Raw genomic sequence first — 12,873 nt, 5'->3', positions numbered from 1 at the left:
ATTGTCTCTTATACCCTACACTACTTACGATGATGGTATATTAAGTTTGTGCGGATATATGCAACACCCGCAAGGACTTGATATGGACTAACCTTTTATTGTATCGATCAATTCAGAAGGTAATTCTCTGTCCGTCTTATTTTCTTGTGTTTAACCTGTAGGTCGCAATTTTGAGATGTGGTACGCCATGGTGGTTTAGCCCAAGGACGAAGTCAATTCAAATGGGAACGGATCGAAACATGTTTTCGACCACTTCCCATATAACGACTTTACAAAAAACACGACTATATTGAACGTAATAGTGTAGGGTATTTGATAGTGAACTAAGCTGCACTATAAAGTTTTAACTTCCTTCAGGTTTATGAAAATGAATAGGTAATGATTCTAAAAACGGTTACAAAAAAAATTACGCTTTTTTAGTAGTAAAAGATATTTAAATTAACCTATCAAAAATATGATACCTATTTCTCTTGAGAATGTTGTTGTTTTAAAGATATTGCAAAAATTCATTTAAAACAAATGAAAATGATACAAGTTATGGCATGGACCCCGAGAAGAACGCATCTAAAGTTTGAAGCGAGCGTATGTTGCCAGACAGTTGCGTTTGAAAAGTGGAATATTTTGCCTTTTTAAAATTTTGTCACACCCAAAATTAGATTTTTATGTCATTCTCGACTATTTAAGAGAACATTAATTTCTGAGACATTTGCAGTGGTCTTATCTCTTAAATCTTTAAAATATTTTTATATATGTCTTTAGGTGTAATTGATTTAATTTCCAATGTTTCTAGTTTGCAAATATTACGGATTGTGCGAGTTAACATATGTATTGTGTGCCATAACAAATTATTAGGCAATGCTATAAACTTCGGCGGAATCGATCGGAGAATGTTTGCTCCCTTATTTATGCATGGGTCCGCCCACAATTCTTTCCTCTCAAAGCAATAGACTTTTTAGTTTAAACTTTTAGTTTTCCGGTTATAGATATAATTTAATCTCATTTGGACCTGTCATCTATTTTGCGTATCAGTTAACAGTGTTTTTACATACAGCTTTAACTTCCGCACAGCGTAACCAACACGAAAATTGACTGGCGGATGAAATTAACACATTATTTTACCAAAATATATATCAGAAAGAGTTAAAATTAATTAAGTTTAGTTAGAAAACTTTTGGGATTTAGATGGTAGGGATGTTAATTCTCCTAGTTGGAATTGTTTTTATCATAAATACACGCCCGGAAATATATTTGCGATTATGATCTCCTATCTTCTATAGTTGGGAAATGGCAATATTTGAGAGATTCGCATCCGTTTGTGAACCCCTGCCAAAAATACATCGACATTTTAGCGACTGGACTGCAAAATAGGCAAAGATATTGCGATCTGGTAAATCTGTGTGTGCTAACGCAGGAGCCAAAAAACGCCCAACATTTTTGGCGAGAGAGAAAGTTCTGTTTTAGCACGATAATGCTGCAGTTCACACGTACGTCATAGTAATTGCTTTAGTCGCCTTAAATTACTTTTTTCTTCTAAACTTCTAACGTCTTGTAAATATCGCTTGAGTAAAAGTTTTGCTAACAATGAATGGCTGTAGCTCACTGGCTAATTTAGAGAACTGCATTTTTTTTTTTTCCACTATGAACAGAGTACCAAAGCTACTTAACACAGTTGAAGAAAGTACATCCAGCATATCTAGGATTTCCTTGGTCTCATATTTTTAAATCAAAACTTCTCCAAAATGACGCCAACGTTGATAATAGTAGTTGTTGTCCGAAACATTGTTCTTGTATCCGTGTTAGTGTAAAGTCTAATGAAAGAAGAAATCACTACAACCACATCCACTATCGGCATGGAATTTTTGTTATTTTTTTGCTTTCGTTAGAGGACATAAATGTGCACAACAATGAGGTTTGAAATCGTAAGCAAAATTGTTCCTTTAAATTTTGCATTTGCGCTTAACATCGCAATTTTTATGATGTAAATGAAAATCAATATCAAAAACATTGCCAAAAATTTTTCTGAACAATATCTGCTGGTGTTGCAAAAAAACATAGCGAGATATTATTGTTACTTCCCTAGCAAGCGCTAAACACTCGTGTAAGTGTCCATGAAATGGTCGTAAAATATCTATTATTTTAATCTCGATGTTTTTTTTTTCTTTTTTCTCGCCATTAAAAGCAATATAGAGGCGGAGACTTGGTTAAATTGCACTTATTACACCTTTTTTGCATCCGTTACAGAACTTATGCTTATATCGATTATACGTCATAAAGTACGTCATAACGCATTAGAAAAGTTGAAACACTTTTAAGTAGCATCGTTAACTTACGGCATTTAGTTAAGTTTCTTATTGATCACAATTATGTTTTCATGAAGAACTGGGCTTTAAATTTTGCCGTTCTTTTCCTATGACCAGCCACTCAGGGCATGTCCCCAACACCTGCGGGCACGATGCTGCTCGATAACGTTTACATTACTATACAAAAAAGAAAGATCGTAGTATTTTGGAGAGTGGAAATGGAGAGTGGGGAAGACTAGAAATGGTAGGTTGTTCCAAAATCGGGCGGTACGGTTAAAGCAAAGCTTTGGGTGCTGTCACATTGACTTGATACGTTTGCCAAATCGGAGTCGAGCTGCAAATCATTCAATCAAACTAAATTCTTTTATTCAGTTGAATTACGTCCTGATGCTTTACTTCGACATTCTTTTATCCATGGCTCAAATTCGAAAGAAAAATTAAACCCAACAAAATTATCAAAACAAAAAAAAAAAAACAAAAGAAGAAAATCATATATAAATAAAACGAATTATATTTATACATATATATGACTTGTATTTGTTTTCTTTCATGTTGTCATAACATTTTTTTTTCTTTTTTGTTTCTTTTATTATTTGCAACTACAAAGCCATAGGCCAATGTACATAGTTGTACAAAATACAAGTATCAAGACATAAGTATCATGTAGAAAAGAGGTTACAACATAAGTATAAGTATAATTCGAGTGAAAGATTATTGAAGTAATCACCTTGCTCCATAATCATCAATAGTAGTCGCTTACTACTACGAGCAACAAGAGCAATTTACATGCCCAAGAATGAGCGTAGTATTAACGCAAATGGGTTCCTATTTGATCTACTATACTATAAGTGCTCTAGTAAATTATTAGGCGATTGAGATCGAATGATTGATTGATCTGAATGATTTACTTCAGAATATTTTGTTTTTTTTTTTTCTTTTCAAGGGCTACAATATGAAGATAAGATACGTTTGGAATTTTATAAAAAGTATTGAATTTAAAAACGTGTCTTTTCCCCCGCTTTATAGATTGGGTGGCGAATGCGTATGCAGCACTTTTAGCGGAAAGAATTTTAACTAAGCAACAGCTTTTGTGAATAGCAATTACCTCACGTGTGTATCTGAGCAAGAGTTTGCAAGTAAATCCCTGCATCAAAAATTGAATTAATACTCAATTCTCCAACAAACAAGTTAATAATGCAACGAACACGGCAGGCAAACTGGATTTCGCATAGTGGAGAGAATATCCGCGACGCAATACCTTTTGGTTGCGTTAATTTTGATAGGCGACTTTTAGAGGTAAAAATTACAAAGAAAAGGTCAAAACCAGTATATATTACGGTTGAATTCGATCGTTTCGATCGTCTTATACATAAAATAACAGTTTTCCTTTCAATATTATTGATTACTTCGGCATGCGCCGACGATAATCGTGGAGCGCGAAAAATTCTTCTTCTGCCAAATTCATTACTTTTGCTATTCATTTGAAGAAATATCCTGCCGAATCTTACCAAGCACATTCAGAAGCTTAGCTTCGGAGCTAATACTATTCCATCATATCCCAGTTATCGGTTTTGGGTCCAACCATTGGAAAATGACGACTCGAATTGACTAAAAATGCCACTGTTTGTCCCGTTGTTGTAAGAGTTGTCCAGGATACACCGTTGCAGCTCGAATGGGAGGCCCCGCCACATCCAGCGTACTCACCAGACAAGGCGTGTGTTCGCAAAATTGAAGAAATGGGAAAATGTTTCGGTCTGTGGATCGCTGCCAAATCAATATAAATTCTTTCGACATGATATCACCTTGTCGCCAAAAATATTGTAAAATATTGTAAAAAATGATGTAAAGTATTTTGATTAATATATATTGTCACAATTTTCTACAATTAATGCATTTTTCAAGTGACAAAACTATCAAAATTAACGCAATCTCCTAATGCATAGGTACTCAGCTGTGCAACTGAAAGAAAAATTACTTCAATATCCGTTTAATCTCAGACTATTGAAATTTATCATCCCAACTACCTGCTTTCCTACTTTGCTTGGCAAGCCAAAAGACTACCTACAACGTATCATAGGGATACTCAAATTCTTGCCTAATGAGCAAAATAGGAAACGAGCTGAAATTGCTCAACCGATCTTGAACGAGTATGATGTCGAAACGGATTATATTTGGACAATCTGCTAACTGTCCATAAGGGTCGGGCAAACTATGAACCACCACCGACACGAAATTTGGTTTTCGAATAGTAACTGCTTGCATATCTAGTTATCAAATGACATTCAAATAATTATGTTTACTGGAATAAAGACAAGATCGCGCCCATTGATTACATTAAATCACTTAATGCCAATTTTCTCTCAAAAACTTAGTTTCTTGGAAGCTTTGAAACATAATGGAAAGGTAAGTGAAACTGTTATTAATATGCTTGTATCAAAATAAATGGAGAATATTAAAGATTTTAATCCCCGTCCAAACACTTGTCATTTAACTTTTACTGTGATCACCTCTAGTATTAATTAAGTGAGTTAATTAAGTTTCTTACAGAAGAAGATGGCGATTTATGGCACTTTTGTGCCAATAAGGCAGAGAAAAGTTCGAACGTTAACGATCTACGACAAATTGTTGGTTCTAATCAATTACACATCTTTCTTTCGAATCGAACATTATTGCGACAGATAGCAAAGTATTTTAAAATTTTGGGATGCCCGGTGTGGCGAATATACATTGAACAAACCATACAGAAGAAGTTTTAGGTAAAATTCCTAAATATGATTCGCATTGATTTTGAAGTCATGCGGCGCCGGCGCCAAGGCTTCAAACTGTATTAAGCCCTATATCAAGGATGTATTTTATACAAGGTTAAGTTCGATGATTAATATAAACACGAATCTTTGTCGATTTGTATACATTCATACAGGCTTTTATTTCTAATCTGTATACCATCCATTGATTCTATGGCTATGGAGGAAGTGGTTCAAACAATTCCATCATCCGATGCAGAACTCTCATAGCAATTCAAATTCAAACATGATGGCTTAAAGACGGCCAAATACACGAATGAAGACTGTTATCGTCTGAAAATTACCAAGCGGTTGGCTTCTACGTTCTTATGTTAGTATCGCAGCGATAGCTTTTAAACTTTTAATTGCTAAATCACAATTCGGGGACAGTATTTTGCATTCAGTAAAATTTTGAATGCCATGAAGTTCGGCCAGAGAGCTGAATGTGGAGACTTGCTCTTCTGAGGCAAATCTACAGAATAACTTTGAAAAACGGCGTAATCTGTCTACAAATGTATAGACAGTTGCTTATAAGCAGAAACAACTTCAACAACTTGGGTGACTGCATACATAGCAAATATCAACGAAAGTATTTTGCATAAATACTTCGTAGAGCTCTCTGAAAATCAATCCTGACTGATGCATCTAGTACCCTTGAGTGGTGGCTTATAAGTATTATAGGTGACTAAAAGGGAGCACAAAAATCAATTCTATTCGATCGATATAAGCATTTTTGAAATTATACCCTACACCATTTGTGGTACGAGTGTATATTAAGTTTGTGCTGATCTATGCAACACACAGAATGACTTGCGATAGACCCATCTTTCATTCTACCAATCAATTCAGAATCGCTTTTGGAGTCCATCTAAGCTCGCCTGTCCGTCTGTTTATATTGTTTTCTTGTTCCCAATCTACAGGTCAAAGCTTTCATGTTGTCTTGATGAAAGTTTTACTAAAGCCTAAGTGCCGACGCTAGTGGAAGCGTTTGGAATCGGACCATCTTTTCGACTACTTTCTGTATAAAGCAGTATTTTGACAAGTCCTTATGCAAACAGCCGTGTGCCTTCCATAGACATTTGAAGATAGACGTTTGAAGATTTTCGATAAAATTTTTCTGCATATTATAAGCAAATACTCTCGTTGAACTAAAGCAATAAACAGTTCATTCATTAGCCCTGCCCTAGTAATAAAAAATGACATTTAAATGACATATAATGCTCAAGCATCGATTTACATAAACTTTCCTAAAGAAGACGAAATACTTTAAGATATGAACACACACACGCATAGATCATATGCCAAATTGAAATGATTTTTATGGAAAATATCAAAAAACACTTCGCGCAAATTACAGTATAGGTAGAAAAATATAATTAAACATACTTTGTGGTGTCCTGTACAATGTAATAGTACTGTGTTAAGTAGAGCAAAATTGTAGTTTATAAAAGATGAGTTCATGTACCGCTGGCAAAGTTTTCCTACGATATTGAAAAAATCCAATAGCGTGAATATGATTATATTGTATATATCGCAGAAGATCATATGCACAAACTCGTGGCGTTTGTTCCATGGAGCGGTGAGATTGTGTTGTGTTGATTGACTATTGACGATGAGACAAGGAGAGGTATATATTTGAGGCTTACAAATTGCACTCTCTCAAAATAGTTGCTACTCTTTTGTTTTTGGATTTTTTTATTTTTATATTTATATTTATTTATTTACTTTCTTCCTTTTAAGCTACTGAAGTTATTTATTTTTCTTTCATTTTATTTTATATTTATACTTAATTTGTTAAACCCGTTTACAAGAATACACTGTAATTGCCGGTTCATTATTCTATGTGTTGTGTCTTTATTCATTTAGTTATTTTTTGCGTTCTTTTATTTAATTGCTGCTTGGCTTACTTGTTTCATAATTATAATACGGCGTGTTGTGAACAAAACCGAATCAATATACTTTTAAGAAATTTTTGTAGATCAACAAAAAGAAACGAACATATGCGAACGCACAAATGCGTTAAGAGACTGGGGTAAGGATGAAAAGAAAGAGATGAGCGTGCATTTAGAATTCTGCGAACTCTTTGGCGCACTTTTCTGTGCTTGAGATCCGAAGCGCCTCCTCTTCGTAATCATCAAAGTTGCTGGTATCGCCGGGTCCTTTACACCGCGGTACAAAGGGCGCCTCGATTTTTTTCTGGAAGATTGCAATCCAATCTGTTGAAGCGAACCATTTCTGATTTTTTATATCGTTAACGCCGGCTTTCAAGTTACCGTAACGTTTCGTTAAATCGACTTGCAACAAATTGCGAAGCAAGTCTTTTAAATCGGAACCAAAGTGCGAGGGAAATCGCACCTTTCCTGATACAATCTTCTCGTAGATTTGTATTGGCTGATCAGCAAAAAATGGCGGATAACCGGCAGCCATTTCATAAACAAGAACACCTAAGGCCCACCAATCGACTGCTTTATTGTAGCCTTTAGAAAGAATGATTTCGGGCGCAAGATATTCGGGCGTACCGCATAGAGTCCAGGTACGCCCTTTTACACGTTTAGCAAAACCAAAATCGGTAACCTTGAGATAACCTTGTGAATCGATTAGCAAGTTTTCTGGCTTTAAATCGCGATAGATAAGGTCCAGATAATGCAGATACTCGAATGCTAATACTATTTGGGCTGCATAAAAACGAGAATGGGGCTCTGAAAATCGACCCACCTTACGTAAATGTGAGAACATTTCACCGCCAGGCACATACTCTAGTACCATATACAAATTAGAATTGTCCTTGAAATGATAACGCAGCGACACTAAGAAGGGAAATGAGATAGCTTGTAAAATGCGCTTCTCGTTAAGTGTATGCTCGACCTGTTTCAATTTTACAACCTTTTGCTTGTCCAGTATTTTCATGGCATAATAGTCTTTTGTTGGTTTATGTTGCACGATCATTACACGCCCAAATGAGCCCGTACCTAATGTCTTGATACGCTCAAAGTCGTCAAGGCATGCGGTATTTGTAGGATTGCGGCGCCATTTGTCTTCAAACTCCTCTTTCGCTTGCTCGAGAAATTCCTTAACGGTTTCGGCAGCGTCGACTTTTTTATTGGAAGTTGTAGCATTATTACCCATTTTCGAAATAGTACCAGTCAGAGAGGAAATACGGAAGTTCGGCACTTGAATCGTAGCACTGCCGCGGCCGACGTCCAAACTATCGCCGGCTGCTGCCTGCGTAGTAGGAGACGAAGTAGTAAAATTTGGACCCGTGGGCGGTGTTATTTTGCGGCTTTTTTCCTCTTCTGCAGCGGGGCTAGAGCCACAACTGTTATCTTCACACTGTTGCTGCTTCTTTAGTGAAGATTTTGGTTGGCTGGTTTTTTCTTCGCTGGGAGGATTCGATGTGGATTGGGTTTTTTTCTTTTTTAAAAAATTTAAAATATGTTTCGCAATCTTGAATGATTTACTTAAACACTTGCCACAAATGAAATAAGGATAAATTAATCCGCACGCTTTTTATATTTGCATACCGATTTAATTAAAGTCAATTATTCACATGGGTTTGCATCTAGATATATTCAGAGAGGCATCTGTTGCTTGTGAGGAAGATAAATTTTGACTTTGTTTAATTTCCGATTTGATTAGTAATGATTTAGTTAAACACTTTCTTTTTCAACACTATATCATCTGAAAAAGTGCACCAAATATATATAAATACACATATGTATAAGTGTGTATGTATGTATATATGTACGTACGTATATATTTATGTATCTATACATCAACTTAATGCATATTGAAATAGTAAAAGATTGTCATATTTTGCAGATTTTTTTTCATAATTCTATTTTTATAAGAGAAGAATGTACAAAAAGAAAAAAAATATTAAAACTTGTTTCGTAATAAGGTTTTAGAAATATACATTATGTTTATATCTCTTTAAATACGTGCATACATACATACATACTATTACAAAAGTAAATGAATATTTTTACAAACACTTGTTCATTAGAGATTTTATTTTAATTTCTTTTCTTTGCGTTTACGTTTTTTCCCTTTAATTTTACAACAGCAGTTAATTCATTTTTTTTTTATTATTACTATATACTTGCGGGGCTGTTGCTTCTTCTTTCTGTGTTCTCGTTACGTTTTCGGTTATTCGTACTTATTTATGACATATATGTTTATATGTGTGCGTGTGTGTATGTATGTAAAAAAGAACACGATTCGTTTTTTCGCTATGTACACATTTTTAACCAATGTAACCTCGATGTTTTTTTTTTCTTTTCAAAAATTTGTCAAATGATTTTGCTGCTTAAATTTGTGAAAAGTGTGGACATAATTCATGAAGTTATTAAAAATTAAAATTTACACTTGTTCAATAGCTATGCAATGCATTAAATAACCATCAGTCTATTGAATAATCGATTTTTTCTCGTTTACTCCACAGTATTGTGTGTTGAATAAGAAAATTCCACTTATCCAATTAGAGAAATTTTCTACCAAGCCTTTTCATTCCTTCTTCTAAAATATGTTACTTGTGTTACTTTAGCACTTGTTGGTTTAGTTTCAACAAAGTAGTTAACAAATATATATATATATATATATAGTATATACATATATATATATATATATATCGTGTCGTTTAACTCGATATTATACTTTTACGTATACAAATTATGTATATGAATATATTTTTTGGATCTTAATTTTACAGTAAAAATAATTATCTACAAATTCGCAAACCCGTTCAACTTATCAAACATCGGAATACAGACAGAAAACTGAAAAGAAAAGATGAAAAAGCTCCCCAATTGTTATCATTAATTCTTTATTAGCATATGGAATGCAACCCTGCATTCGATGTGCTGGCTGTGTTGATAACTTGGCAGCATTGTTCAAAAAACAGCAGATAATGAAATTATGCAGTTGAGGCAGGAAAGTGAAACGAGTGGAATCAGAAATTATAAATATTGAAAAGTAGATATTGGATACAATTCTTTTAGACATCTACTAGAAACAGTTAAAGAAAAATCTATGATTATGGTTTTAATCCACGTTTTTCAAGCCTATAAGCCTTAGCGCAAGATATGTTTAACTTAACTTTTTATTTATAAATGCAGTAAAATTGAGAAACGAAAAATGTGAACGAAGTACGAATAAAAGTATAATTTTCAAAATGCCATAACTAAACGTGGGCAGTTCGATCTTCAAAAGGAATAATTTGGATTTTGGATCAAATAATACAACTAGAAAAAAGTGAAAGCACACGCAATAATGTTCAACAATAAACGGAATAGAGTAAGGAATATCAAACAAAAACGCAGATAAAAACAGATGCGGAATCAGAACAATAGCTACCAATGAGAATATTTGAATATCCATGCACTTTGGTGTCATCTTCCACTTTATATGGTTATCAAGTACTACGTAATACCGATTATTGTTAAGAAACATTCGTCATTAGGACTCGTCGATCAATGTTTTTTTCCATGCCTGATCGTATCCATATTTATATTTGAGCGGTACCTTTAGACTGCTTCGCAAAGCTTTCACAAACGATTGCCTAAATAAATATTTTCAGTTTTATCTTGTGCAAACACAGTTTCTAATTCACACAAAATAGTATACATTTCATTTTGCCTCGACTAAAAATGTCAGCAAATAAAACGAACTCAAAATTAGATAAAAAAATCGAGGAACTATTGCAAGATAATACTTTATTAATCAATGATTATTGTAGCAAATTAGCTGCGGAAAAATTAGCAAAACACCTAACAATGTCTACATGCAAATTTTCAACTAATCAAGACTGCGCTAACAAATCCTCAGGATTAGAAGACAAACACAACTTGTCTGAAATAAAATACAAAGTTGGAGATTATGCAAGGGCCACATATGATGTTGATGGTAAAGATTACGAAGCAAAAATATTGTCAATTGATTCACAGGCTGGCACTTGCATTCTTAAGTACATTGGTTATAACAATCAACAAGAAGTAAATATATGTGATCTCGTTCCATCATGGGGTAAAAAAATTCGCCATCTTCAATATACAAAATCCAAGTCTGATGAAGCATCGAATCATTTTCCAAAAGGCAATTCAGTGAAAAAAAATTCAAAGAAGGATGGCGAGAAGAAAAATGGAGTCACTATGCCTCCTCCGCCTCCAATTCCTCCAATGTTTGTTACGGGTAAGAAAAATGTTATCCCCGAACATCTGTCGGCGATGCTTGCGTCTTGGTACATGAGCGGGTATTACACAGGTCTATATCAGGGCATACAAGTGGTGAAAAAAAAAAAACAATAAATTTGAGAAATATTAAAATAAAAGTAATGTACTCCTTATAATTATTGAACGGAAAGAAAAGAAAATAAAGAGTTTATGCATTTCAATTTCATATTTCTGTACTAATTTTCCGAATTATCAAATTTCATTAGGTAAGACAATCCATGCAACTGCAAGGCACATTTAAAGCTTTTGTTTTCATATTTTTTACTTTATAGGCTCCCAAGTTTGCACCCTTACGAAACGAACGAAGATCTTAAAGAAAATAACGAAAAACCATAACATGAGATCACTTATACCTACACATACTTTTAATGTGCTCACACGAGGCACAAACTTGACAGATTGACATTTCGCTTTACGACTATGGAAACTGGGAAACTGGTCCACGATTTATGGGTCATTTCAAGAACTGAATGTAACTTTTTCTTTCCTCAAATGTCTTTCTTCTTTTTGTCATATTTTGTATTGTAATGTTAACGATTTGATATTCCTGGGATGCATTTATTTCTCCCCGTCAACCAAGTAAGTAAATAAAACACCTCCAATGGTTAAAACTCTTCGTAACAACACACACCTGTTTCTATGCAACAAATGATAGTCGCGCGAATAAATTTATGAATATTAGTGCATTCGATCGCCAGTAATGTTGGTTGTGCTGTGTAGGTCAATGATCAATTTAAAAGAGAACTCTGCACGTAGTTGATGACATTTATTGTGAACGCGAATGCGAATGAAAATGAAAGGTTATTATTGCAAACAATTGCTACACACATGGGTTTGTTTATGCATATATATGAATATGAACATCCAAGTAATGCCTTCAAGCGTTACAGTCTAATTTCTTTTATACAAATAACATTAATTAATTTTAGTTAAGAAGACAATATTTTTTCTTTGCTTTGCTCTGCTGTTTCTATTTGGCATACGGCATTTTTACGCATTAGCTCAGTGATCCAGATATGAAAATAAATGGAGATCTTTTGCATGATGGCAAAGCGATTTTTGCTTTCAAGCGCCCACTGACAGTCGTCGGGATAGTGCGAAAGAACCAGTTACTTCGATTTCTCTGGTTACATGAATTTGACGGTAGGTGTATTAGTGTGTACATAAATGCATTTGTGGATACGTATACATATACGTATTTCATTATATTTTGCATATATATATATATATATATATATATATATAGGTATATATCAAGAAAAATACCAATAATCGAATTAATTGCGTATCATACTAGCAGAGCAAACACATGCAGACATATGTGCAAAGGAAAGAATATATACATACATGAATATTCGTTCCATTTTCTAGCCGCAATAATGTCATATGGAAAAAAAAACAATGCCGTTAAATGCTATCGGTGCCACTTTAAAAAGTAGTTGATTGACTCTTTAAGTTGAAATTGGTGTATATAGCTATTGGCTGCTTGGCATATATCTACATACATATCAGTCTTACCTATGAGCGCCTCAAACTGTTTAGCATGTGTATTTTATTTATTTA

The 12,873-nt window shown here is 34.1% G+C and overlaps 2 protein-coding genes across 2 annotated transcripts; one reads left to right on the top strand and one right to left on the bottom strand.

The window, feature by feature from the left end:
* Nucleotides 1-6,469: 6,469 nt before the first annotated feature.
* On the bottom strand, nt 6,470-8,590 carry LOC119634254 (cAMP-dependent protein kinase catalytic subunit 1). Its single transcript, XM_038028328.1, has one exon. The coding sequence runs from the start codon at nt 8,207-8,209 to the stop codon at nt 7,148-7,150; it is 1,062 nt and encodes a 353-aa protein (XP_037884256.1). The 5' UTR covers nt 8,210-8,590; the 3' UTR covers nt 6,470-7,147.
* A 1,417-nt stretch (nt 8,591-10,007) lies between these two features.
* On the top strand, nt 10,008-11,385 carry LOC119632944 (survival motor neuron protein-like). The gene has a single exon (XM_038026110.1). It carries the CDS (start codon nt 10,729-10,731, stop codon nt 11,383-11,385), a length of 657 nt encoding a protein of 218 aa, XP_037882038.1. The 5' UTR covers nt 10,008-10,728.
* Nucleotides 11,386-12,873: the final 1,488 nt, after the last annotated feature.

The sequence above is a fragment of the Glossina fuscipes genome, unplaced genomic scaffold (assembly GCF_014805625.2).
Source record: "Glossina fuscipes isolate IAEA_lab_2018 unplaced genomic scaffold, Yale_Gfus_2 2, whole genome shotgun sequence".
Classification (NCBI taxonomy): domain Eukaryota; kingdom Metazoa; phylum Arthropoda; class Insecta; order Diptera; family Glossinidae; genus Glossina; species Glossina fuscipes.
This window is presented reverse-complemented; position numbering and strand designations above follow the sequence as displayed.

Excerpts from the sequence above, each read along its gene's own strand:
- LOC119634254 (XM_038028328.1), bottom strand. The coding sequence starts at position 8,209 with ATGGGTAATAATGCTACAACTTCCAATAAAAAAGTCGACGCTGCCGAA.
- LOC119632944 (XM_038026110.1), top strand. The coding sequence starts at position 10,729 with ATGTCAGCAAATAAAACGAACTCAAAATTAGATAAAAAAATCGAGGAA.